At 35.3% G+C, this 24,346-nt stretch overlaps 1 protein-coding gene across 1 annotated transcript; it reads right to left on the reverse strand.

Annotated features, from left to right (window-relative positions):
- Positions 1-19,495: 19,495 nt before the first annotated feature.
- LOC119536911 (phosphatidylinositol 4,5-bisphosphate 3-kinase catalytic subunit beta isoform-like) lies at positions 19,496-20,113 on the reverse strand. The gene has a single exon (XM_037839598.1). It carries the CDS (start codon positions 20,111-20,113, stop codon positions 19,496-19,498), a length of 618 nt encoding a protein of 205 aa, XP_037695526.1.
- Positions 20,114-24,346: the final 4,233 nt, after the last annotated feature.

A 24,346-nucleotide genomic window follows, 5' to 3' on the forward strand; every position in this document is an offset into this window, starting at 1 on the left:
TACAATCTAATCATGAAAACAAATGTTGACTATTACTTAGAAATCGATAAATGGGGCAAAGCAGAAGTAAGGACTATTATGGAAAAAATAAAGAAAACTGATTACTACCCACTGATGATTACTCTCAGTCCAGTGCTTATTCCACAACCACAGGGTTTTTTGTAACTTACTTTTTTCTAACTCCCAACTTAGACTTTATCTTGTAAAAATATTCCCTGGTCCTAACTGTATTTATGTGTGTTTATCACCTCTTATTCAGGCAATCCCCATTTTATGGATTTTTGAGATGTTTTCAATTTTTTTCTTATTATCAAATACTACTTCAGTGAACATCCTTGTTCGTGACTCCTTGCTATTTGCATGAATGTATCCTTTGGGTAGACCAGGATGTAGAATTGCTTGGTATATAAGAATATGCACATTTAAAATTTTAACTTATACCACCAAGTCATCCTCGAACGTAGCTGTACCAATTTATATATAAGTTCACAGGATCATACACTTGCTAGTACCTGGTATTGTTTTGTATTTAATTTTGCTAAATTTATACGTGGAAAATTTTCACATTATTTTAATATGCATATCTCTGATTTCTAATGACTTTGAGCTTTTTGATCAAATCTAATGGTTTTGTTGATTTTATTTTATTTATTCGTGATGTACTGATCTTAACTTCTAAACATCCCTCAATTTTGGCTACTTCATCTTTCCTCCCCCATTATTATCCTACACCAAGCACTTTTGTTTTCTCACCTGGACTGCTGTAGCTTCTTAAATGGTGTCCCCATGTTTACTCTGCCCAGCTCCACCCTTTGATCAATTTGCAATAAGTAGTTAGAGGGACCCAGCTAGGTGAAACACTTCATTAAATGTTCTTCTTTGAGCTTTGGCTTTACACATATTTACTCTGCTTTTTTACTAGACAATAAGCTGACTAATGTCAGAAATAGTATCTGTTTTTGGTAGCTATTGCATTTTTTAGCCAGTGTCTTTTACTGCCTGGCATGTATTCTATGCTCAATGAATTAATGAATAAGTGAATGAATGAATATCCCTATTAATATCAACCTTTACATCTTGTAACTCTTATTCTAGGCTCTTGATTATTTTCACTGTCTAGTTTAAGTCTTCATCCTAATGAGTACATCGAAGACATATAATTTCTCTCACTGTGCTATTTTAGACACTCCCACAAGTGTTTATATGCAGGGTTCTCATTTTAATTTATCTCTAAATAGTTTTGAGTTGCAATTTTGCTTTCCTCTTTTATAAAAGTAGTAATTTATATGGATGCATTTAAATTTACAACTGGATGGATTTTTTAATGCAACTCTACTGAGATATATTTACACACCATATAATCCACCCAAAGTATACAGTCAGTAGCTCACAGTATCATCATACAGTTGTGCATTCATTGCTACAATCAATTTCAGAACATTTTCCTTACTCCAAAATAAAGAAAAAAATAAATATAAAACTAAAAAAGAACACTTAAAACTTCCCATACCCATTAGCCTCTCTCTCTCTCTATATATATAAATATATATTGTTATATATACATAATTTTTTTGTCTTTATTTTATTACTCATCTACCCATACACTGGGTAAAGGGAGGGTCAGTCACAAGGTTTTCACAATCGCATGGCCACATGATAAAAGCTATATAGTTATACAATCAACATCAAGAATCAGGTCTACTGGAACGGTTCAACAGATTCAGATATTTCCTTCTAACTATTCTAATACACTAGAAACCATAAAGGAATATCTATATAATGCATGAGTAACCTCCAGAATGACCTCTTGATTATATCTGAACTCTCTTAGCCATTGTAACTTTATTTTGTTCCATTTCTTTTCCCCCTTTTGGTCAAGAAGGCATTCTCAATTCCATTAGGCCAGGGTCAGGCTCATCCCTGGGAGTCATGTCCCATGTTGCCAGGGAGGCTTACACCCCTGGGAGTCATGTCCCACATAGGGGAGAGGGTGGTGAGTTTGTTTACAGAGTTGGCTGAGAAAGAGGCCACATCTGAGCAACAAAAAAGGTTCTTCTCTAGGGGTGACGCTTAGGCATAATTATAAGTAGGCTTAGCTTCTCCTTGGCAGGAATGAGTTTTATAAGAGCAAGCCCCAAGATAGTGGGCTTAACTTATTAAATTAGGAATCCATAATACTTCTGAGAATATCAGGAATTCTCCAGGTGGGGAACTTTAATATTTCCACATTTTTCCTCAGTCCCTCTGGGGACTTGGAAAATACTTTTTTATTTTCTGCCCAAAATGCTCTGTGGTGTTATTGGGGGTATTACATCAATCCGTACAGAATAACAAGATCTTAATCCCTATTCTAGGATCCATGTAATTATGTTGTTTAAATAAACTGACCATACATGTTAAATTAGATAGTGGGCTACAGAAAATATAAATTTTGTACCAAATACACATCTCTTAAATAACAGTTAAAACTCAGGAATAGATGTGAAACCTTTACAATAAGCCTTATTGAACACTCCATACTTCTTCATCTTTGATTGCCCAATCTCTGCCCACATCCTATCTCCTGATAACCTGTGCTCTCAAATTCAGTTCTCAGCATTGGCTCATTACAGTTGGTTTATATTAGTGAGGCACTATAATATTTGTCCTTTTGTTTCTGTTTTCTTTCAATTCAACATAATGTCCTCAAGGTTCATTCACGTAGTTGCATGCCTCACAACTTCATTCCTTCTTGCAGCCACTCAATATTTCATTGTATAAATACACTACAGTTTGCCCTTCCATTCACCCATAGATTTACCCTTAGGCCACCACCGTCCATCGCAAATTGTGAATACTGCTGCCATAAACACCTGTATACAAATGCCCATTCCTTTCCCTGCTTTCAGTTCTTCCAAGTATATACCAAATAATGGGGCTGCAGGAACAGATGGCAACTACACTTAGCCTCCTGTGGAGCCCACCACAGTGCTCTCTCTAGGGTCTGTAGGTCCTTCTTCCCTACCAACAGTGAATAGGTATTCTCTCTCTCCTCATCTCCAGCACTTATATCTTTCTGTTTATTTTTTAAACAATTTTATTAACACACTGACAATCCATCCTAAGTGATCAATCTTTAACTCCGGGTATAATCACATACTTATGCATTCACCACCACAAAATATATGAGAACATTTCTACTTGTGCCACAAAGAAAGAAGAGGAAAAAAAATAAAGAATAAAGAAAAATAAAAAGGAGAGACAATAACAACAACAAGAATCCCTTAACCCTCCTTTATGTACCCCTCTATTGACATTTAGCTTTAGCTTTGGTATATTATCTCTGTCACAATTAAGGGAAGAAAATTGCAATGTTATTGTTACCTATAGACCCTAGTTTTCATTGATTGTATCTTTTTCCCATATACCATTCCATTTCAACACTTTGTAATGCTGGCATTCACTCGTTCTCTCTCATGTAAAAACTTTCTTACATTTCTATATTTAATCACCATCATTGTCTACTCTTGGTTTCCTAAGTTACATGGTCCCAGTTTTTATTCTCAGCCTTTACCTCTGGTGTCATACATGTTACTACCCTTCCTCTTTCAACCATACTTATACTCAGCTTTGTTCATTATACTTAAAATATTGTACTACCACCAGGAAGTATTGTGCTATCCATTTCTGCATCTTTACATTCAATCCTGTTGAACATTCTGTATTCCTTCAGCATCAAAGGCCAATAACTACCCCTTTCTACTTCCTGATAACCTGTGTTCTTAACTTTAACTCTCAGAGTTTGCTCATTGTAGTTAGTTCATATCAGTGAGATGATACAGTATTTGTCCTTTTGTTTCTGGCTAATTTTGCTCAATATCTTCAAGGTTCATCCACATTGTTGCATGTGCCTGACTTTATTTTGCCTTAGAGCTGCATAATATTCCATCATATGTATATACGACAGTTTATTCACTTCACCATTGATGGACATTTGGGCTGTTTCTATCTTTTGGCAATTGTGAATACTGCTGCTATAAACATTGGTGTGCAAACACCCATTCATGTCCCTGCCTTCAGTTTCTCTGAGTACATGCCTACTAAAGGGATTGCTGGATCATAAGGCACTTTTATACTTAGCTTCCTGAGGAACCACCAAATTGCCTTCCAGAGCAGTTGCACTATTCTACATTCCCACCAACACTGAATAAGTTTACCTCTTTCTCCACCTCCTCTCCAACACTTGCAGTTTTCTGTTTCTTTGATTATGGCCATTCTATTATATGTGAGATGATATCTCATTACGGTTTTGATTTGCATTTCCCTAGCAGCTAGTGAAGTTAGGCTGCTTTTCATATGTTTTTGAGATATTCTTTTAAATTGGGTTTTTTTGTCTTTTGGATGTTTAGTTGTAGGATCTCTTTGTATATTCTGGATATTAAATCCCTGTCTGATGCGTGGTTTCCAAATATTATCTCCCATTGTGTAGATTGCCCTTTTACTTTTCTGACAAAGTCCTTTGGTGAAAACAAGTATTCAGTTTTGAGGAGATCCCATTTATGTGTTTCTTCTTTCATTGCTTGCACTTTGGGTGTAAGGTCTAGGAAACTACCTCCTATCACCAGATCTTTAAAATATTTCTCATATTTTCTTCTAATACTTTTATGGTATTAGATCTAATGTTTAGATCTTTGATCCATTTTGAGTTAATTTTTGTAGAAGGTGTGTGGTAAGGGTCCATTTTCATTCTTTTGGATATGGATATCCAGTTCTCCAAGTACCATTTCATGAAGTCGCTGCTTTGTCCCAGTTGAGTCAACCTGACCACATTATCAAAGATCAATTGTCCATAGATAAGAAGGTCTATTTCTGAACACTCAATTCAATACCATTGGTCGGTATACTTAGCTTTATTCCAGTACCATGCTGTTTTCATCACTGTAGCTTTGTAATATGCTTTAAAGTCCAGTAGTGTGAGACCTCCCACTTCATTTTTCTTTCTCAAGATATTTTTGGCTATTCCAGGCTCTGTGCTTATTCTGGTTTGCTAATGCTGCTGTTATTCAAAATACCAGAAATGGATTGGCTTTTATAAGGGATGTTTGTTTGGTTACAAAGTTACAGTCCTAAGGCCATAAAAGTGCCCAAACTAAGATATCAACAATAGGATACCTTTACTGAAGAATGGCCAATGGTGTCCCAAAAACCTCTGTTAGCTGTGAAGGCATATGGCTGGTGTCTGCTGATTCTTTGCTCTGGGGTTTTCGTTTCCAAGATCGCTTTTTACAAAATATCTCTGGGCTTGTCTCTCTTAGCTTCTTCATCTCCTATGCATCAAAGCATCAGGGGTCCTCTCTTAGTTCTCCAGAGAAAATTCTAGGCTAGCATATCCAAACATCTTCAAGCATCTCCAAGTGTCAGCGCTTAGCTTCTCTTCAAAATGTCCTGCTCAGCTTCTCTCCAAAATATTCCTCTCTTATAGTACTCCAATGATCTAATTAAGACCCACCCTGAATTAGTGGGGCCCATATCTCCATGGAGATAATTTAATCAAAGGTCTAGCCCATAGTTGATTGAGTCACATCTCCATGGAAACACTCAATCAAAAGGTCACACCCTAATCAGAAAGATTAATAAATCTGCCCCCACAAGATTGCATTAAAGAATATGAATTTTTCTGAGGGACGTAATATATACAAACTGTCACACTGTTGTTATAAATTTGATTATTGGTTTTCCTATTTCTGCAAAGTAAGTTGTTGAAATTTTAGTTGGTATTGCATTGAATCTATAAATCAATTTGGGTAGTATTGGCATCTTAATTATATTTATTCTTCCAATCCATGAACACATCCTTCCATTTATTTGGGTCTTCCTTGATTTTTTAAAGCATTTTTTTTTTTTTTAATTTTCTGTTATAGGTGTTTTATGTCCTTGGTTAAATTTATTCTTAAATATTTGAATCATTTGGTTGCTATTGTAAATGGAACTTTTTTCTTGATTTCATCCTCAGATTGCTCCTTACTAGTGTGTAGATACACTACTGATTTTTATGTGTTGATCTTATATCCTGCCAATTTACTGTATAATTTTACCAGGTGGGATAGCTTTGCTATAGATTTTTCAGGATTTTCTACATAAAGGATCATGTCATCTGTAAACAGTGAAAGTTTTACTTCTTCCTTTCCAATTTGGATGCCTTTTATTTCTTTTCTATTTTTTTTTATTGAGATTGTTCACATACCATAAAATTATCCAAAGATCCAAAGTATACAATCAATTGCCCGTGGTACCATCAGACAGTTGTGCATCCATCACAACAATTAATTTTTTTTCAATTTTAAGAATATTTTCATTACTCCAGAAAAGAAATGAAGATGAAAAAAGGAAACTCAAATCTTCCCATACCCCTAACCACTCCACTTCCATTATTAACTCATACTATTGGTACAGTACATTTGTTACTGTTGATGAAAGAATGTTAAAATACTACTAACTGTAGTATATAGCTTGCAATAGGTATGTATGTCCCTATATGCCCCTCTACTATTAACTTCCAGTTATAGTGTCATACATTTGTTCTAGTTCATGAGTGAGATTTCTAATACTTGTACAGTTTATCACAGACATTGTCCACCACAAGATTCACTGTTCTATACATTTCCATCTTTTAACCTCCAGCTTTCCTTCTGGTGACATATGTGACTCTGAGCTTCCCCTTTCCACCACATTCACTCACCATTCAGCACTGTTAATTATTCTCACAATAATATGCTACCATCACCTCTGTCCATTTCCAAACACTTAAGTTCAACTTAGTTGAACATTCTGCTCATAAAAAGCAACCACTCCCCACTCTTTAGCCTCGTTCTATATCCTGGTAACTTATATTTCATGTCTATGAGTTTACATATTATAATTAGTTCATAGCAGTGAGACCCTGCAATATTTGTCCTTATGTGTCTGACTTATTTCACTCAATATAGTGTCCTCAAGGTGTCTTCATCAACCCATTTTTTTAAAAGATGGTTTTGTTCACACACCATACATTCTGTCCTACGTAAACAATCAATGGTTCCCTTATAGTCATGTATTTATGTATTCACCACCATCACCACTATCTATATAAGAACATCTCCATTTCTTGCACAAAGAAAGAGGAAGAGTCAAAGAAGGTAGAGAGACAAAAGAAAAAGAAAAAAGAATGAGAAAAAAAGTGAAAGCTAGGAAGCAACAAAAGGAAAGATAGAGTTAAACTAAAGTAGAATAATGAGTCAGACAACATCACCAATGCCAAGAATCCCTTATGTCCCCTTATATGCATTTTTCTTTGGTATATTGCCTTTTGTTACAGTAAAGGAAGTTTAATGCAAAGTTTCTGTTAACTCTAGTCTCTAGTTTGCATTGATTGTATTTCCCCCCAATACCATCCTATTTTTAACACCTTGCAAGATTGAAATTCATTTGTTCTCCCTCATGTAAAAACATATTCGTACATTTTATCCCAATTGTTGAGCACTCCAGGTTTCACTGAGTTATACAGTCCCAGTTTTACCTTTCCTCTTTCCTTCTGGTTTCCCAGATGCTCCTAACCTTCCTCTTTCAACCATACTCACAGTCTTCTTTGATCAGTGTACTTACATTTTGTGCTACTATCACCAAAAATTGTGTTCCAAATGTCTCACTCCTTTTTTTTCGCCATCTGTCTGTAGGGTTCCCTTTACTGTTTCCTGTAGAACAGATATCTTGTTCACAAACTCTCTCATTGTTTGTCAGAGAATATTTTAAACTCTCACTCATATTTGAAGGACAGTTTTGCCAGATACAGGATTCTTGCTTGGCAGTTTTTCTCTTTCAGTATCTTAAATATATCACACCACTTCCTTCTTGCCTCCATGGTTTCTGCTGAGAAATTCACACATGGTCTTATCAATCTTCCTTTGTTTGTAATGAATCACTTTTCTCTTGCTGCTTTTAGGATTCTCTCTTTGCTTTTGATGTTTGATAATCTGATTATTAAGTGTCTTGACATAGGTCTCTTCAGATCTATTCTGTTTGGGGTATGCTGCACTTCTTGGATCTGTAATTTTAAGTCTTTCATGAAAGATGGGAAATTTTGATTGATTATCTCCTCTATTATTGCTTCTGCCACTTTTCTCTTCTTTTTTCCTTCTGGAACACCCATGACACGCATATTCATGCACTTTATGTTGTCATTTAATTCCTTCAGTCATTGCTCATATTTTTCCATTCTTTTCCCTATCTGTTCTTTTGTGTGTAGGATTCAGATATCTTGTTCTCCAGTTCCTGAGTGTTTTATTCTGCCTGTTGAGATATGCTATTGCATGTTTCCATTTTGTCTTTCATCTCTTGTGTTGTGCCATTTTCACAGATTCTGCCAATTGGTTTCAAACTTTCAATTTCTACCTTATGTTTGCCCAGTGTTTTCATTACACCCTTCAACTCTTTTGCTGTATCTTCCCTAAAGTTTTTAAATTGATTTAGCATTAGTTGTTTCAATTCCTGAGTGTAAGTTTTTTCCTTTGACTGGACCATATCTTCACTTTTCTTAGTGTAGGTTGTAGTTTTCTGTTGTCTAGGCATGGTTTCTTTTGTTACCCCAATCAGGTCTTCCCAGACCAGAGTGGGCTCAGGTCTCAGAAGGGGGCAATATTCAATATCAGGACACATCCTGTGAGGCATCTAGCCACTGTATTTTCCATAATCTGCCCAGCAGGTGGCACCTATCAGCCTGTCACTCCTGACTGGTATGAGGAGCAGTGGTTCCCTTAGTTTCTCTTTTGGCTGTTTTCCCCCAGGCTCTGGGCTCTGGTTCCAAATAGGAGGCAGGTAGTAGAGCTGTGCACCACCTCCTTCCTCTTAGGGAAGATACACTCCTAGGGAATTATCATATATATTTAAATAGGCTCTTTGTCTCTCTGACTCTGCTATCTCCACCCTTGTCTGGGTCAAGTTAATGTGAACTGAAAATGGGTGAGGCTTTCTCCACTGAGCTGCTCAGGTTGAGAGAGAGAAAAGGGGACAGAAAGCCCCTTTTCAGGGCTAGTCCATGCCCTCCCCGCAGTTTCATCCATTAGCCAGAGATAGCACCTGGTCTTCTGGGCTCCTCCTCCTGGGACAGAGAAGTCTTCTGGTTCTTTAAGGTCAGTCATCACTAAAAGCCTCTCTGCATTTTGGGGATTTGTAGCTTGAATTAAGCAGTCCACATTTGTTAATTAAAATCCCAGTTGGAGCTGGACTGAGGTATATTCACTTTTATTCAGAGAGTGCTGCTTTCTACTACAATGAAGTTTTGCAGTCTGGGCTGCTGTGGGGGGTGGGGGCTCCCAGCACCATTCCATAGTTTTTACTTACAGATTTTGTGCTGCAATCTCAGGCATTCCTCCCAATCCATGTTGGTGTACAATGTGTGGAAAGTCACAGTTTTCTCTCAACAGTTATTCCAGATTATTTACAAGTTGTTTCTGGATGTTTATTAGTTGTTCCAGGGGGACTAACTAACTTCCACTCCTCTACGCCTCCAACTTCTGGGTCTCCCGCCTGTTATTTCTTTTTGCTGTCTACTTGCTGTAGCCATATCTTCAAGCATAAAATTGAATACAAATGGTAACAGTGGGAATCCTTGTCTTCTTCCTGATCTTAGAGGAAAAGCTTTCAGTATTTCTCCATTGAGTATGATGCTAGCTGTGGGATTTTCATATATTCCCATTATTATGTTAAGGGAGTTTCCTTCTATTTCTATCCTTCAAAATGTTTTCATTAAGAAAGATTGCCAAATGACTTTTCCACATCAATCAAAATCCTGGTTTTTTTTCCCCTTTGATTTATTGATGTGGTTTATTACATTACTTGATTTTCTTTTGTTGAACCACCCTTGCATACCTTGAATAATGCCCACTTGGTGATGATGTATAATTATTTAATGTTCTGCTGGATTTGATTTGCAAGTATTTTCTTGAGGATTTTTGCATCTATATTCACTAAAGAGATTGTTCTCTAATTTTCTTTTCTTGGAGTATCTTTGTCTGACTTTGATATTAGGGTGATATTGGCTTCATAGAGTGAGTTAGGTACCTTTCCCTCCTCTTCAATTTTTTGAAGAGTTTGAGCAGGATTGTTACTAATTCTTTCTTGAATGCTTGGTAGAATTCATATGTGAAGCCATCTGGTCCTGGACTTCTCTTTTTGGGAGTTTTTTTGAAACTGATTCAATATCTTTACTTGTGATTGGTTAGTTGAGGTCTTATATTTATTCTCAAGTAAATGTTGGTAGTTCATGCTTTTCTAGGAAGTAGTCCATTTTTTCTAAGTTGTCTAGACTTAGCATATAGTTGCTCATAGTATCCTCTCATTAACTTCTTTATCACTTTGGGGTCAGTAATTGTGCCCCCTCCCATTTCTGATTTTATTTTATTTTCATACTCTCTGTTTTTTCTTTGTCACCCTAGCTAAGGGTGAATCAATTTTATTGATTTTATCAAAGAACCAAATTCTGTTTTTGTTGATTCTCTCTATTGTTTTCATGTTCTCAATTTCATTTATTTCTGCTCTAATCTTTGTTATTTCTTTTCTTCTGTTTGCTTTGGGATTAGTTTGCTGTTCTTTCTCTTGTTCCTCCAGGTGAGCAGTTAAATCCTGAATTTTTGCTCTTTCTTCTTTTTTAAATATGGGAATTTAGGCCAATAAGTTTCCCTCTCAGCACTGCCTTTGCTGCATCCCATAAATTTTGATATTTGTGTTCTCATTTTCATTTGCCTCAAGATAAATACTGATTTCTCTTGTAATTTCTTCCTTTACTCACTGATTGTTTAAGAGTATGTTTTTTAGTCCCCATATATTTGTGAATTTTCAGGCCTCTTCCTGGTACTGATTTCCAACTTCAATCCACTATGATTCAAGAAAGTCTTTAGTCTATTTCAACCTTTTAAAATTTATTGACACTTGCTTTGTGACCCAACATTTGGACCATCCTTGAGAATGATCCATGAGCACTTGAGAAAAATGTGTATACTTATGGTTGGGGGTACAATGTTCTGTAAGTGTCTGTTAAGTCTAGTTCATTTATTATACAATTCAAAATCTCTGTTTTCTTATTGCTCCTTTGTCAGTGTTCAATCTTTTGATGAAAGTGGTGTACCAAAGTCTCCAACTATTATTGTAGAGGTGTCTACTTCTCCTTTCAGAGTTTTCAGTGTTTTCTTCTGGCGTTTTGGGGCACTATGGCTTCGTGCATAAATATTTATGATTGTTATGTCTTCTTGATTAATTGTCAGTTTTATTAATACATATTGCCATTTTCTGTCCCTTTTAATTGTGTTACATTTGAAGTCCAATTTGTCTGATATTAGTATAGCTACTTCTGCTCTTTTCTGGTTGTTTGTGTGAAGTATCTTTTTCCAGCATTTCACTTTCAACTTACTTTTGTTCTTGGGTCTAAAGTGTGTCTCTTGAAGACAACATCTAGATGGGTCCTGTTTTTTAATACACTTTGCCAGTCTATGTCTTTTCATTGGGTAGTTAAATCCATCAACATTTAATATCATTACTGTAAAAGCAGTACTTTCTTCTACCATTTTATCTTTTTTGGATTTTATATGTCATATCTTATTTTTTTCTCTCTTTTTATCCTTACTGATAATCTTCATTTCTACACACTTCTCCAAACCCCTCTCCTGTCTTTTCCTATCTGCCTATTGCACTTTAGAATACTGTAGAACAGGTCTCTTGTTCGCAAAGTGTCTCAGTGTCCATTTGTCTGAAAATATTTTAAACTCCCACTCATTTCTGAAGGGCAGTTTTTGCTGGATATACAATTCTTACCTGACAGTTTTTTTCTTTTGGTATCTTAAATATGTCATGCCAATTGCCTTCTCACTTCAATGGTCTCTGCCAAGAAATCTGCAGATAGTCTTATTGATCTTCCCTTGTATGTGATAGATCACTTTTCTCTCATTGCTTTCAGAATTCTCTTTGTCTTTGACATTTGACAAACTGAAAAGTAAGTGTCTTCAATTAGGTGTATTCAGATTTATTCTTTTTGGGTTATGCTGCACTTCTTGGATCTGTAATTTTATGTCTTTCATAATAGTTGAGAAATTTTCAAGATTATTTCCTCCATTATTCTTTCTGCCCCTTTTCCCTTATCTTCTCATTCTGTGGCACCCATAACATGTATAACAGTGTGCTTCTTTCTGTCATTCAATTCCTTGAGACCCCATTCACAGTTTTCCATTCTTTTCCCTTTCTATTCTTTTGTATATAGGATTTCAGATGTCCTATCCTCTAGTTCACTAACCCTTTCTTCTGCCTCTTCAAATCTGCTATTGCATGTCTCCATTGTGTTTTTCTTCACTTCCATTTTACCTTTCATTACCACAAGTTCTCCCATTTGTTTTGTCAAGCTTTCAATTTCTTCTGTATGTTCACCCAGTGTCTTGTTTATATCCTTCTTCCCGCTTGCTATATTTTCCTTCATCTCAATGATCTGATTTAGAGGACTTGTTTAAACATCTTTAATGTGTTGTTTCAACCTCTGTCTCTCATTTGGAGTGTTAGTTTGCTCCTTTGACTGAGCCATATCTTTGTCCTTCCTGGTATCACTTGTGAATTTTTCTGTTGTCTAGACACCTGATTTCCTTGATTTGTTTATTCTGGGTGTTTTTTCATTCTTTTACCTAGAATTTTCTTGTTGGCTGGCTTTTTTTTCTACCTGTTCTTTGACATTCATTTCCTAGGTGTCAATCTAGACACCTAGCATGACTTCTGTTTAACTAATCAGAATTTTTCACCTGTTTATCTGATTCTTGCCCTGCCTATATAGAATTTTTTTTGTGGAGGATGTCCCCAGACAGAATCAACCCCAATCAAAGTTTCCCAGACAAGACAGGCCCAGGACCCAGGAAAAGAGTGCAATCAGTATCAAGATTCCCTGGCGATGAGGTTAAGCAGGGTGCCAGTATTTCCTCTGAAGCCTCCTGATTCTGTGCTTTTCCTACCCTGCCCAGCTTTTTAGCCCACAGCTCCCCACTGGTGTAAAGTGGTAGAGTGCCTTTAAATATCAGCAGACCCTGTTTCTTACCTGAGGCATGGATGAGACTGAGGCTAAGGCAGAAGTGGTCTTAAACTGTTTCTGTTTTCCACCCCTGGTGTCTAAATTATCTTAATGAGAGTGGCCACGTGTGCTGGGCCCTGCTGACCCTTTCTTTGGGAAGATATACCATTCAGGGTATTATGTCCTTCAGAAGAGTAGTTGCTTTTTCTCTTAGACAGGCCTTAGGTTCACCCTTGCCTATGGCAGTGCTGACAACTGAAAAAGCCTGCTTCTTTCTTTTTGCTAAAAAGTTAAAAAAAAATAAAACTCCTTTTCAGGCCCCATCCCAGTCCCCCAGATTAGCCAATCAAGAGCTGGAGTTGTACCTGGCTCTATGTGCCCCCTTTCTTGGGGCACATCCTTTTTTTATTATTCTGCACTCTGCCAACAGTAAATGCCTGTTTTTTTTTTTTTTTTTTTGCTTTTGTTTTTGTTTTATTTTCTGTCATCCCCACCTCCTCTCTGCTGGGGAGAGACCTCTAGGTTCCTTTTGTGCTTTCTCTGGGTTTATCTGATTTACCTGTGCTTGGACCTTGTTTTCAGCCATCCAGATTTGTTAATTAAATCTGCAATTAGAACATGGTTGGGCCACTTGCCCTTGTTCCTAAAAGAGACTGCTTCTTTTCCCATGGAGAAGTGATTCCAAAGCACCTTGCCATGCTAGTGGGAGGGGCACCAGCCTAGAAGTTTGGGAGTCTTTACTTACAGTTCTGTGTTATGATCTCAGCCCTTCTACTCTTTCCAGACTGGTGCGTGATGTGTGTCTGGTCACAGAATTTCCCAAACAGTTGTTCCAGACAATTCATGGCTATTTACTAGCTGCCCTTGAGGATGAATGAAATTCTACACCTCCTTATGCCAACATCTTGCCTTTCTTCCTCTGGATGGATTTTTAAAGCTCTTCTTTTATTGTTAATCCCTACATTGTTCTTATTCTAGTCAGACAATATAGAATGTGTGATGTGCCATTGATATTTTCTGGTTTTAATAATAGAGTTATTTTGAGAATGATCTATGGGTAATTGAAAAAAAGTTTTCCTTCTTCCTTGTTTTTTGTTTTTTTTTTTTTTTTTTTTTTTGATAGAAATTTTATACCTGACAATCCTTTTTAATAGGGATGGTCTAAAAGATCATATTCATTTAACTTTTTAATACTCCTCAGAATATGTGCTGTCTTTTCTCAACTCTGCAAAGTGTTTTTTGTGTCTCATTTAAATATTTTCCCCATAATATCATAAGAAGACAGGTTTTGCAAATTTTTGTCTTTTTTAAAACTTTTCCCTTTACATTCTCTGCTTTGTGCAACATTTTTTCATTCCAATAAACATTTGTTGAGAAATTACCTGCTAAGAACATCAGGGATATGGCAGCAAACAAACAGGAAAAGTAATTGCTCTTACAGGGTTTACATTCTAGTGTAGAAATTATGTGCTAGGATAGAATTTGAATTGTGGCTTAGGTCTTTGGCTGGAACTTTTTGATTACTAATTCAATTTTAAGCTCTTTGCAATATCTGTTTCTTCAGGTATTATTTCTTTTGTTAAATTGATCTCTTTCTTCAAAATGGTTAGGTTTCCTCAAATGTTTGATGTTTCTTGGTTTCTGCTTTTCTGGTTTGCTAATGCTGCCATTTTTCAAAATACAAGAAAAAGGATTGACTTTTATAAAGGGAACTTATTAGCTTATAGATTTATAGTTCTAAGGCCATAAAAGTGTCCAAACTAAGGCATCAGAAAGAGGATACCTTCATTGAAGAAAAGCTGATGGCATGTGAAACATCTTTGTCAGCTGGGAAGGCACGTGGTTGGTGTCTGCTGGTCCTTTCCTCCTGCATTCTGGTTTCAAAATGGCTTTCTCCAAAATGTCTCTGGGCTTCTGTTCTCTTGGCTTCTCTCTTTCAACCCCTGTGCATCCTTGCTTGTATTCCCAGGGTTTTTCTCTCTAAGCATCTGGGGATCCTCTCTTAGCATCTCTGGAGCAAACTCTAGGCTTCATCTCTTAGCTTAGCATCTGCAAACATCCTTCTGTCTGCATATCCAAGCATCTCCAAACATCTATGTTGGCTCTTAACTTCTACCTGGGGAAAAGTCTGAATTACATATCTTAGTTTCTCTCCAAAATGTCCCTTTCAGCTTCTCTGAGCTCCTTCTATTCCTGAGCTCTCTTAAAGGACTCCAATGATCTAGTTAAGACCCACTTGGAATGGCCATGGTCACACCTCCATGGAAATGATCTAATCAAAATGTCTCACCTACAGTTGGGTGGGTCACATCACATGGAAACAACCTAATCAAAAGATCCCACCCTAATCAGAGGACTAATTAGTCTGCCCCCACAAGATTGCATTAAAGGACAAAGCTTTTATGGGGGTATAATAGATTCAAATCAGCACCCTGCTAATGATTAAAATTGAATATCCTGTGATGATAAATGCACAGCTATGTGTTGATACTGTGAGCCATTGATTGCATATATTGGATGGATTGTATAGTGTGTGAATATGTCTCAATAATATTGCTTTAAAAGATAAAAATGAATACCCATGTTTTTCTCTCTTTTATCCTAACTATTGGTTGCTAGAACTTGTTTTTTTTTATTTTAATGGAGGGTAGGACAGCTATGGTAGGCCCATCATTTTTCTTCTGAGTGTGGAGCACCATCATTCTGCTGAGGTTTGCTAGCTACTAGGTCCATTTCTTTGTCTCTAGCTCAGCTATCTGAGAGTAAAGATCTTTTTTTACCTATTACTCAAGTGAAAAAGAATGTAGTTCCATTTATTCTCCATGCAATTTCCTAAGTAATTACTCTAACATTGACTCTGGGGACCACCATCACTCATTATACCGTTATTAATTAAGTCTAAGTTGAAGCACACTAGCCTTGACAGCCATCTCTACTGCAAATAATTTAAGCTATGGTTTCTTCAATTTTGGACTGTAAATCTTACCTTTATTTGATTATTTCTTCAATATTATGAGTCTGTCTTATTTTCTAGTATTTTCTTATTTTCTAGTAATTATATATTTATTATATTTAAAATATTATATAAAATGAATATTGTGTGAGGCAAATATGCTCAGCTCAAGCTCACTATGTTATACTGAGTCCATCTTTGATGATCATTTTATAGGACCATTTGTTAAAATGTATGAAATTAAAAATTCCCATTACCTTTGGCCAGATTCTTTCATGAATTGTTTTTAAGGACATATTGTAAGATAGACAAAGGGCTTTACATATAATAGACAAATCTGAGAACACCTAAATTTCTGATAATACATTTTGATATATCCAAAGAGTGACCATTTATTCAATCTTTACAAATCATATTCTTGGATAATGTTTAGTATCATGGAACTATTTAGAATATTTATTTTTAAATTTTAAATAAAAACTTTTTATCTTGAAATAATTTAAAATATGCAAGAAAGTTGCAAAAATATTACAGAAACAATATACAGCACATAACACTCCAATAGACCTCTACCCAAATGCCCAGATTCACCAAATTTTATCTTTTTGCCACCTTTGCTATCCATTCTCTCTCTTTCACATCTAACATCTTTCTATCCATCTCCCTATCTTGCTATGTAATCTATCATCTAACTTTACTTTATAAACATTTGAGAGTAGATTACATACATCATGCTCCTTTAATACTATCATGCATCTTTCCTAGAAGTAAGCATACTCACATAAGTAACCACATAAAGTACAGTTATCAAGTTCAAGAAATTTAGCATTTAAATAATGCATAATGTCTATATTATTTTTTTTTTAGATTGTCTCAATATGTCCTTTTGGGCAATTCCTCCTTCATTGCTAGATCCAATTCAGGATGCTGTAGGAAATTAATCATTTAAAAAATATCAACAACAAATAGCTTTTTGTTGTTGTCACTCAGGAATCCTTATTGAACTATTAGAGTATTTTTTAATTTAATTTTTATTAGATAACTTGTAGGTTTACAGAGAAGTCATGCCAAGAATACAGAGATGCCATATATCCTTCCTTTTCCCTATTATTAACACTTTGCATTAATGCAGTACAGTTGTTAGAACTGATGTAACTACATTGTCATACTTTTTCTATTACTATGGCCCATAGTTTATATTAAGGATCACTGTGTTGTATAGTCCTATATTTCATTTTTAAAATTTTTTTATTCTAGAAAATATATACCCCCTTTAATTTGCTGAAGCCACCAGAATGCAAAATACCAGAAATGGTTTAGCTTTTACAAAGGGGATGTATTAGGTTACAATTTACAGTTCTAAGGCCATAAAAGTGTCCAAACTAAGGCAACAACAGGAGGATGCCTTCACTGAGGAAAGGCTGATGGTGTCCAGAACACCTCTGTTAACTGGGAAGGCATGTGGCTGGCATCTGCTGGTTGTTTGCTCCTGGTTGCATTGCTTTCAGCTTCTGATTCCAATTCCCTTCTTTTTAAGCATCTGTGGGTTCTCACTTAGCTTCTCCATGGCAAACTATGGGCTTCATATCTTAGCTTAGGAACTCCAAACATCTGGTTTCAATGACTGTCTCCAAAATGTCTCTGGGCATTTTCTCTCTAAGTGTTTCTTAGTTCTCACTTAGCTTCCATGTCTTATCTTGGTGTCTCCAAATGTCTTTCTGTCTATCTCCAAGCATCTGGGTCTTTGTTGGCTCTCTTAAAGATTCCAGTGACCTAGTTAAGGCCCACCTTGAGTGGGCAGGGTCACCCCTTCATGGAAATAATCTAATCAAAAGTCTCACCCAGTTGGATGGGTCACATCTCCATGGAAACAACCTAATCAAAAATCCCACCCATAATAAGTCTGCACCCAAAAGACTGGATGAAAAGAACATGTCTTTTATGGAGGGCATAATAGATCTAAACTAGTACACCCCCTACCTTTCCCATTTTAACCACATTCAAATGTATCATCCAGTGGTATTAATTACATTCACAATATTGTGTTACCATCACTACCATCCATTATCAAAATGTTTCCATCACCTCAAAGTGAAATGCTGTAAAAGCCAAAACACTAAATCCCCATTCCCCTCTCCTGCCCCAGCCTGTGGTAACCTATGTTATAGTTTCTGGCTCTATGAATTTGCTTATTCTAATTATTTCATATCAGTGAGATCATACCATATTTGACCTTTTGTGTCTTGCTTATTTCACTCAACTTGGTGTCTTCAAGGTTCATCCATGTTGCTGCATGTATAAGAACTTCATTCCTTATTACAGATGAGTAACAGTCCATTGTGTATATAAACTACATTTTGTTTATCCATTCATCAGTTGATGGACACTAGGTTCTTTCCATCTTTTGGCCACTAAGAACAAAGATGAGAAAATATCTTTTGGAGTCTCTGCTTTCAAATTTTGGGCTATATACCTAGAAATAGAATTGTTGGGTCAATTTTTAACTTTCAGAGAAACAACCAATCTGCTTTCCACAGCAGGTACGTATTTTACATTCCTACCAACATGAACGTGTGTTTTTATTACTCCACATCTTCTTCAACAATTGTTATTTTCCTTTTTTTAAAAAATAGTAGCCATTCTAGTGAGAATGAAATGGTGTCTTGTTTTGATTCACGTTTCTCTAATGGACAATTATGTTTGTCATCTTTTCATGTAATTTTTGGCCATCTGTCTATCTTCTTTGGAGAAATATCTATTCTAGTCTTTTCCTCACTTTTTTCTTTATATAGAAGCCCCACCAGAAATTTTACAAATACATATGCAGCATATATTATGTATATACAAAAACATACACACACACACACACACACACACAGTATTTGCCTCACCAATAGATTTTTCAGCAAGTATGGATGGAATGACACTATCATGGAAGATAAATATTAACAAAAGAATGAACAAGTTTTCAAAAGTTTAAAATACTTTTTGAAAAAGAATCATAATTTCAAATTATGTCATAATTTTTAATTTACACAATTTTAAAAGAGAAGAAATATGGCTTTCTTTTAAGCCTCATTTGGAAAGTAAGGACAGCCATGAGCACCGAGGTGTGGATAAATTGGCTGAGTAATAACACTTGGTCACAACATTGAAAAAAATTATTTACACCATTCTGTAGAAGTACCAAACACATTTTAAAAAAAAAAAACATAGAAAACTTCTAGTAACATTCTTTGGCATGCAAAGTCTGCAGGAAATGGTTATCCATAATGTTGACAGTTTTCATTATGAGTTTTGGTCAAGCATTCAAAAGCAGAGGTGGTCATCAGGAATTGTTCAGGTTAGATTTTGTCTTGTTTTTATTTTAACTGAGTTCCAGGATTTCACTCCCTTTGTAAGATCTTTGGTAGAATCATCTTCAATTTAGTGCAAGTGCAAAATGAACATTATATGAAACCAACAAATACATTAGGGGCAAAGGCTGATCATTAAGATCCGTAATCTTTCAGAACTGTGTGGACCATCCAGTTCACTTTAGTAGTACAGCTTTCCCTGAGTGCCTCATCAAATTTTTGCTTAAATTGTTTGAGTGCTTCTTCTTCACTCTTCCCTAAAGCAAGAGAGTCCTTGGGATACTGTATATCCTTGACTGATGTAAGCTCAGGAAACCCTGCAGTCAACATCAGTGCGAATAGAGTGATGAAGAGATTCCCGTGCTGTGGTAGAAATGACCAAACTTTTCTGTTTACTGTTTTTCCTTGTTGAATGACATGAATGAAATCATAGGTAAGAATAAAAGGCACTTGCTCCCTTTTAATGCCAAATTTAGACTTGAAGTTTCCCAGAATATGTCCAAAGTCAATATGGAAGAGCTGACCCATTTTCTTGACCATGATGTTATCACTATTTCTGTCACCAATCCCAAGGACATAAGAAACTAAACAGTAGCTGGCACAGGACACAGTAAACTCCTCTATGGCTTGGTCATCCCCAGAATTGTATCCATTAAGCCAGTTCAGAAGGACATCTTTGCTGAAGGCTGCTGCAACAGCCACATTGCTACTGTTCAGCTGAATACTGGCAATTGTTTCAGAGGTTTTTGCCATCTTTTAATTAGTTTGTCTTTTTGTTGTGGAGCTGTAAGATTTCTTCATGTATTCTGTATATTAAATGCTTACAGGTTGAGTGGATTCCAAATATTTTCTTCCATCATGTAAGTTTCCTTTTTACTTTCATGATGAAGAACTTCAATGCACAAAAGTTTTGAATTTTTATGAAATCCCATTTATCCATTTTTTCTTTTGTTGCTTGTGTTTTGCTGTAAAAATCTAGGAAAACATTGCCTACACAAGATCCTAAAGATGCTTCCCTATGTTATCTTCTAGGAGTTTTATAGTTTTGGTTCTGATATTTATATCTCTGATCCATTTTGAGTTAAATTATATATATATGGTGTGAGGTGAGGGTATACCTTAATTCTTTTGCATATGGATACCCAGTTCCATTTGTTGAAGAGATTCTTCTTTCCACATTAAGTGGGCTTGGCACCCTTGTCAAAAATCAATTGTCCATAGCTGTGAAGGTTCATTTCTGAACTCTCAATTTAATTTCATTGATCTGTATGTCTGACCTTGTGCTAGTACCAAGCTGTTTTGATTATTGTAGCTTTGGAATAAATTTTAGCATTGGAAAGTGTGAGTCCTCCAAGTTTGTTCTTTTTCAAGATGGTTTTGGCTATTCAGAACCCCATTCCCTCCCATTTAAATTTGATAAGTGACTTTTCTATTTCTTCAAAAGAAGGCTTTTGGAATTTTGATTGGGATTTGCTGAATCTGTATATTGCTTTGGGTAGAATTGGTGTGTTAACAATATTTTGTCTTGCAATCCATGAACATGGAATTTTCTTCCATTTATTTAGATCTTCTTTGATTTCTTTCACAATGTTTTAGTTTTCTGTTTATAAGCCCTTTACAACTTTGGTTAAATTTATTCCTAGATATTTTATTCTTTAATTGCTATTATAAATGGATTTTTTCTTGCTTTCCTCTTCCGATTATTAATTACTGATATGTAGACACACCACCGATTTGGGGGTGTTGACCTTGTACCCCACCACTTTGCTGAATTGGTTCATTAGCACTAGTAGCTTTGTCGTGGATCTTTCAGGATTCTTGCTATATGGGATCACATCATCTTCAAATAGGGAAAGTTTTACATTTTCTTCCCCAATTTGGATGCTTTTTAATTCTCTCTCTTGCTTAACTGCTCTGGCTAGAACTTCCAGTACAATGTTAAATAACAGTCATGACAGTGGGCATCCTTGTCTTCTTCCTGATCAAAGAAAGAAAACTTTCAGTCTTTCACCATTGAGTATGGTGTTAGCTGAGGGTTTTCCTATAAGCTCTTTATCATTGTTTCATTTTTCCAGCTACTAAAAGAAAAAAAATAACCATATACAATGGGTGGCGTAAACAACAGGAATTTATTGGCTCATGGTTTTGAAACTGAGAGAAGTCCAAAATCGAGTTGTCAGCAAGGCTATGTTTCCTCCCTGAACAGCAGAGTGTTCTGTGGCTAACTGCTGGCAATCCTTGATGCTTGGCTTTTCCATCATGGCAATGAACACAACAGCATCCTTTCCTTTTGCTCCTGTATCCCAGTGCCTCTCACTTCTGGCTGGTCCCTGTGGCTTCTCCTTACATGTCAAATTTGTGACTTAACATATGTTATATCCTACAGAATGACCCATTTCGTTAGAGAAGAATATGTATTCTTCTCCTCTTGGATGAATTTTTCTATATATTTCTGTTAAATCTAGAAAGTTTATAGTATTATTCAAGTCTTCTATTTCCTTATTGATCTTCTGTCTAGATGCTGTATCCATTATTGAAAGTGGTATTTTGAAGTTTCCTACTACTAATTTTGAATCATCTATTTATTCCTTCAAATATGTCAATTTTTGCTCCATTTGTTTTGGGGTCTCTGTCATTAGGTGCTTCAATATTTATAATTGCTTTGTCTTCTTGTTGAATTGACCCCTTTATCAGTATATAGTGATCTTCTTTGTCCCTTGTAATAGTTTTTTACCTAAACTCTATTTTATCTGATATTGGTATCGCTACCCCAGCTGTCTTTGATTTATAGTTCGTGATACACATTTTTTCATCCTTTCACCTTCAAAGTACTTGTGTCTTTTAATTTAGTGTGAAACTCTTGTAAACAGCATATAGTTGAGTCATGCTTTTTCATCCATTCTGCCAATCCCTGCCTTTTGATTGGAGACCTTAAACCATTTAAATTACAATAACCACTGATAATGCAGGATTTTCTTCTGCCTTTTATAAATCTTATACTTTTTATGCCTCTCAATTCCTCCATTAATATTTATGGTTTTTCTTTTTCTTTTTTTTTTTTTTTTTCCATTTGGAGTCCTTTCTCGTTTCATTTCTCAGTTTTCTTGCATATTTTTCAGACATTTTCTTTGTGGTTACCATGGTTCGAATTTAACATTCTACATATGTAACACATTCGATTAGTTTTTGCTACTTGTTCAGATTCTGTGGGGAAGCAGCATCCTGAAGCATCTTACACCACTATCATGCTTTATCAGTATAGCCCAGAATATATTTTAAGTAAAATAATAATAATTATCATCCAAATTTTATGAAAACAAAATATATATATGTGTGTACAACTATAGCAATTCTACATAAATATAAAGATATATTTGCCTTTTCTATATTGCATATAATAAAACATAATTTTTAATTATAAAATCAAAATATCTGATATTTACTATCATTTTTAATATCAATCACAACCAGGATTTTGTTCAAAGTTAAATATTAAGGAAATATTTGGAAAAAGTTGTAGTTCACTGCCTGGCATGTGCATTTGATCAATAAGTAGGTGCATGATGGGTATAAGAAAAATGCATGAATATTGAATGGCCATAACAATAGAAGTGTTAATAGTCCTTGTTATATGCCCCTCCCACACTGGTGCAAGACAAATTCTCAACATGGTGAGAAAGATTCCTCCTTTATACACTATCAATTATAGGAATCGAAACTAAGAATAAGCACAATTCAGCAAGGAAATGTATATTTTTGTATTTACTGAATTACAAATATCTGGTAATGCAATAAAATACTCTCCTCCCCCACACACATTTACCTTTTATAAAATTAATCAAATAAGCAGAACAACTGATTCCCTATAAGCATTTCAAGGGAAAAGTTGCTGGCCATGCCTCTTACACCATCTACATGTGCAATTAAACCTCAACCTCTATTATATCACAACAATTAATATTCACAGAGGTTATCCAAATTAATTAAAAAATAAAATTAATCTCTTTCTTGTAATCTGTTTAAAAGGCAAGAACAAATATACATGTATTTCTGATAAATAAAGAATATATCTGTTTGTTACCAGATAATCTTCAGCTATATTTTCAATATCTTTCCTTTATGATTCTTCTACATGTTGATGATAAACCACCCAACTAACCTACCAAACAGAAAACAAAAATAGATGTCTCACTGTCAAAATGACCTGACTCAACGATTACATGCTCACAATTGTTCACTATGTTCCTGTAATATTCAGTTGATTTTTAGAATGATATAGAAGTTATCAACTAGCTTATTTCATAATAATGAGCTTTATTCTTTTTCCTTTATATGAACATTTTATTCCATGAAATACAAGAAAAGAATCTCATTATTTTATCCTTGTTAAGACTGAGGGAAGAGAGTCTTTCAAAATTTAACAATGTAAGCCATATGACTTGAGGCATAATTAGGAAAAGCCATTAAAACAATATGGTCCAAACATACTCCAAGATTCAAGGGCAGTATTTAGTATTTGCATGTTAAAAAACAGCTTAACTAGGTTATTGTTTCAAGATAACAAACCCAAAACAAAACTAAACATCAGGCACAATTCTATTAATATCTGAAGTCAATTTGGGAAATCACACATCATTCTAAACCTTTTTCTCAACATAGATTTCAATTCACCTTAGGCACTGTTATTGTAAGTTGAGTTTTTTTTTAACTTTTCATTTAACTATATGATTGAAACCATATGATCTTTTCCTTTTCCCCGTCATTCATTGTGTGTGTGTGTGTGTGTGTGTGTGCAAGTGCAATGACAGTGAATATAATGATATTGAACATTTATATGGCAATTCAATATGACAAACAATAGGTGAATTCCTAGTATGTGACAGATATGAATACTACAATTAGACAGGAGAACTACATATCTAATTAGTTTTCACTATCTTTTGAATTTTAGACAACTTGGATAACGCTTTATATTTATTTTTTATG

The sequence above is a fragment of the Choloepus didactylus genome, chromosome 6 (assembly GCF_015220235.1).
Source record: "Choloepus didactylus isolate mChoDid1 chromosome 6, mChoDid1.pri, whole genome shotgun sequence".
In the NCBI taxonomy this organism is placed as follows: domain Eukaryota; kingdom Metazoa; phylum Chordata; class Mammalia; order Pilosa; family Megalonychidae; genus Choloepus; species Choloepus didactylus.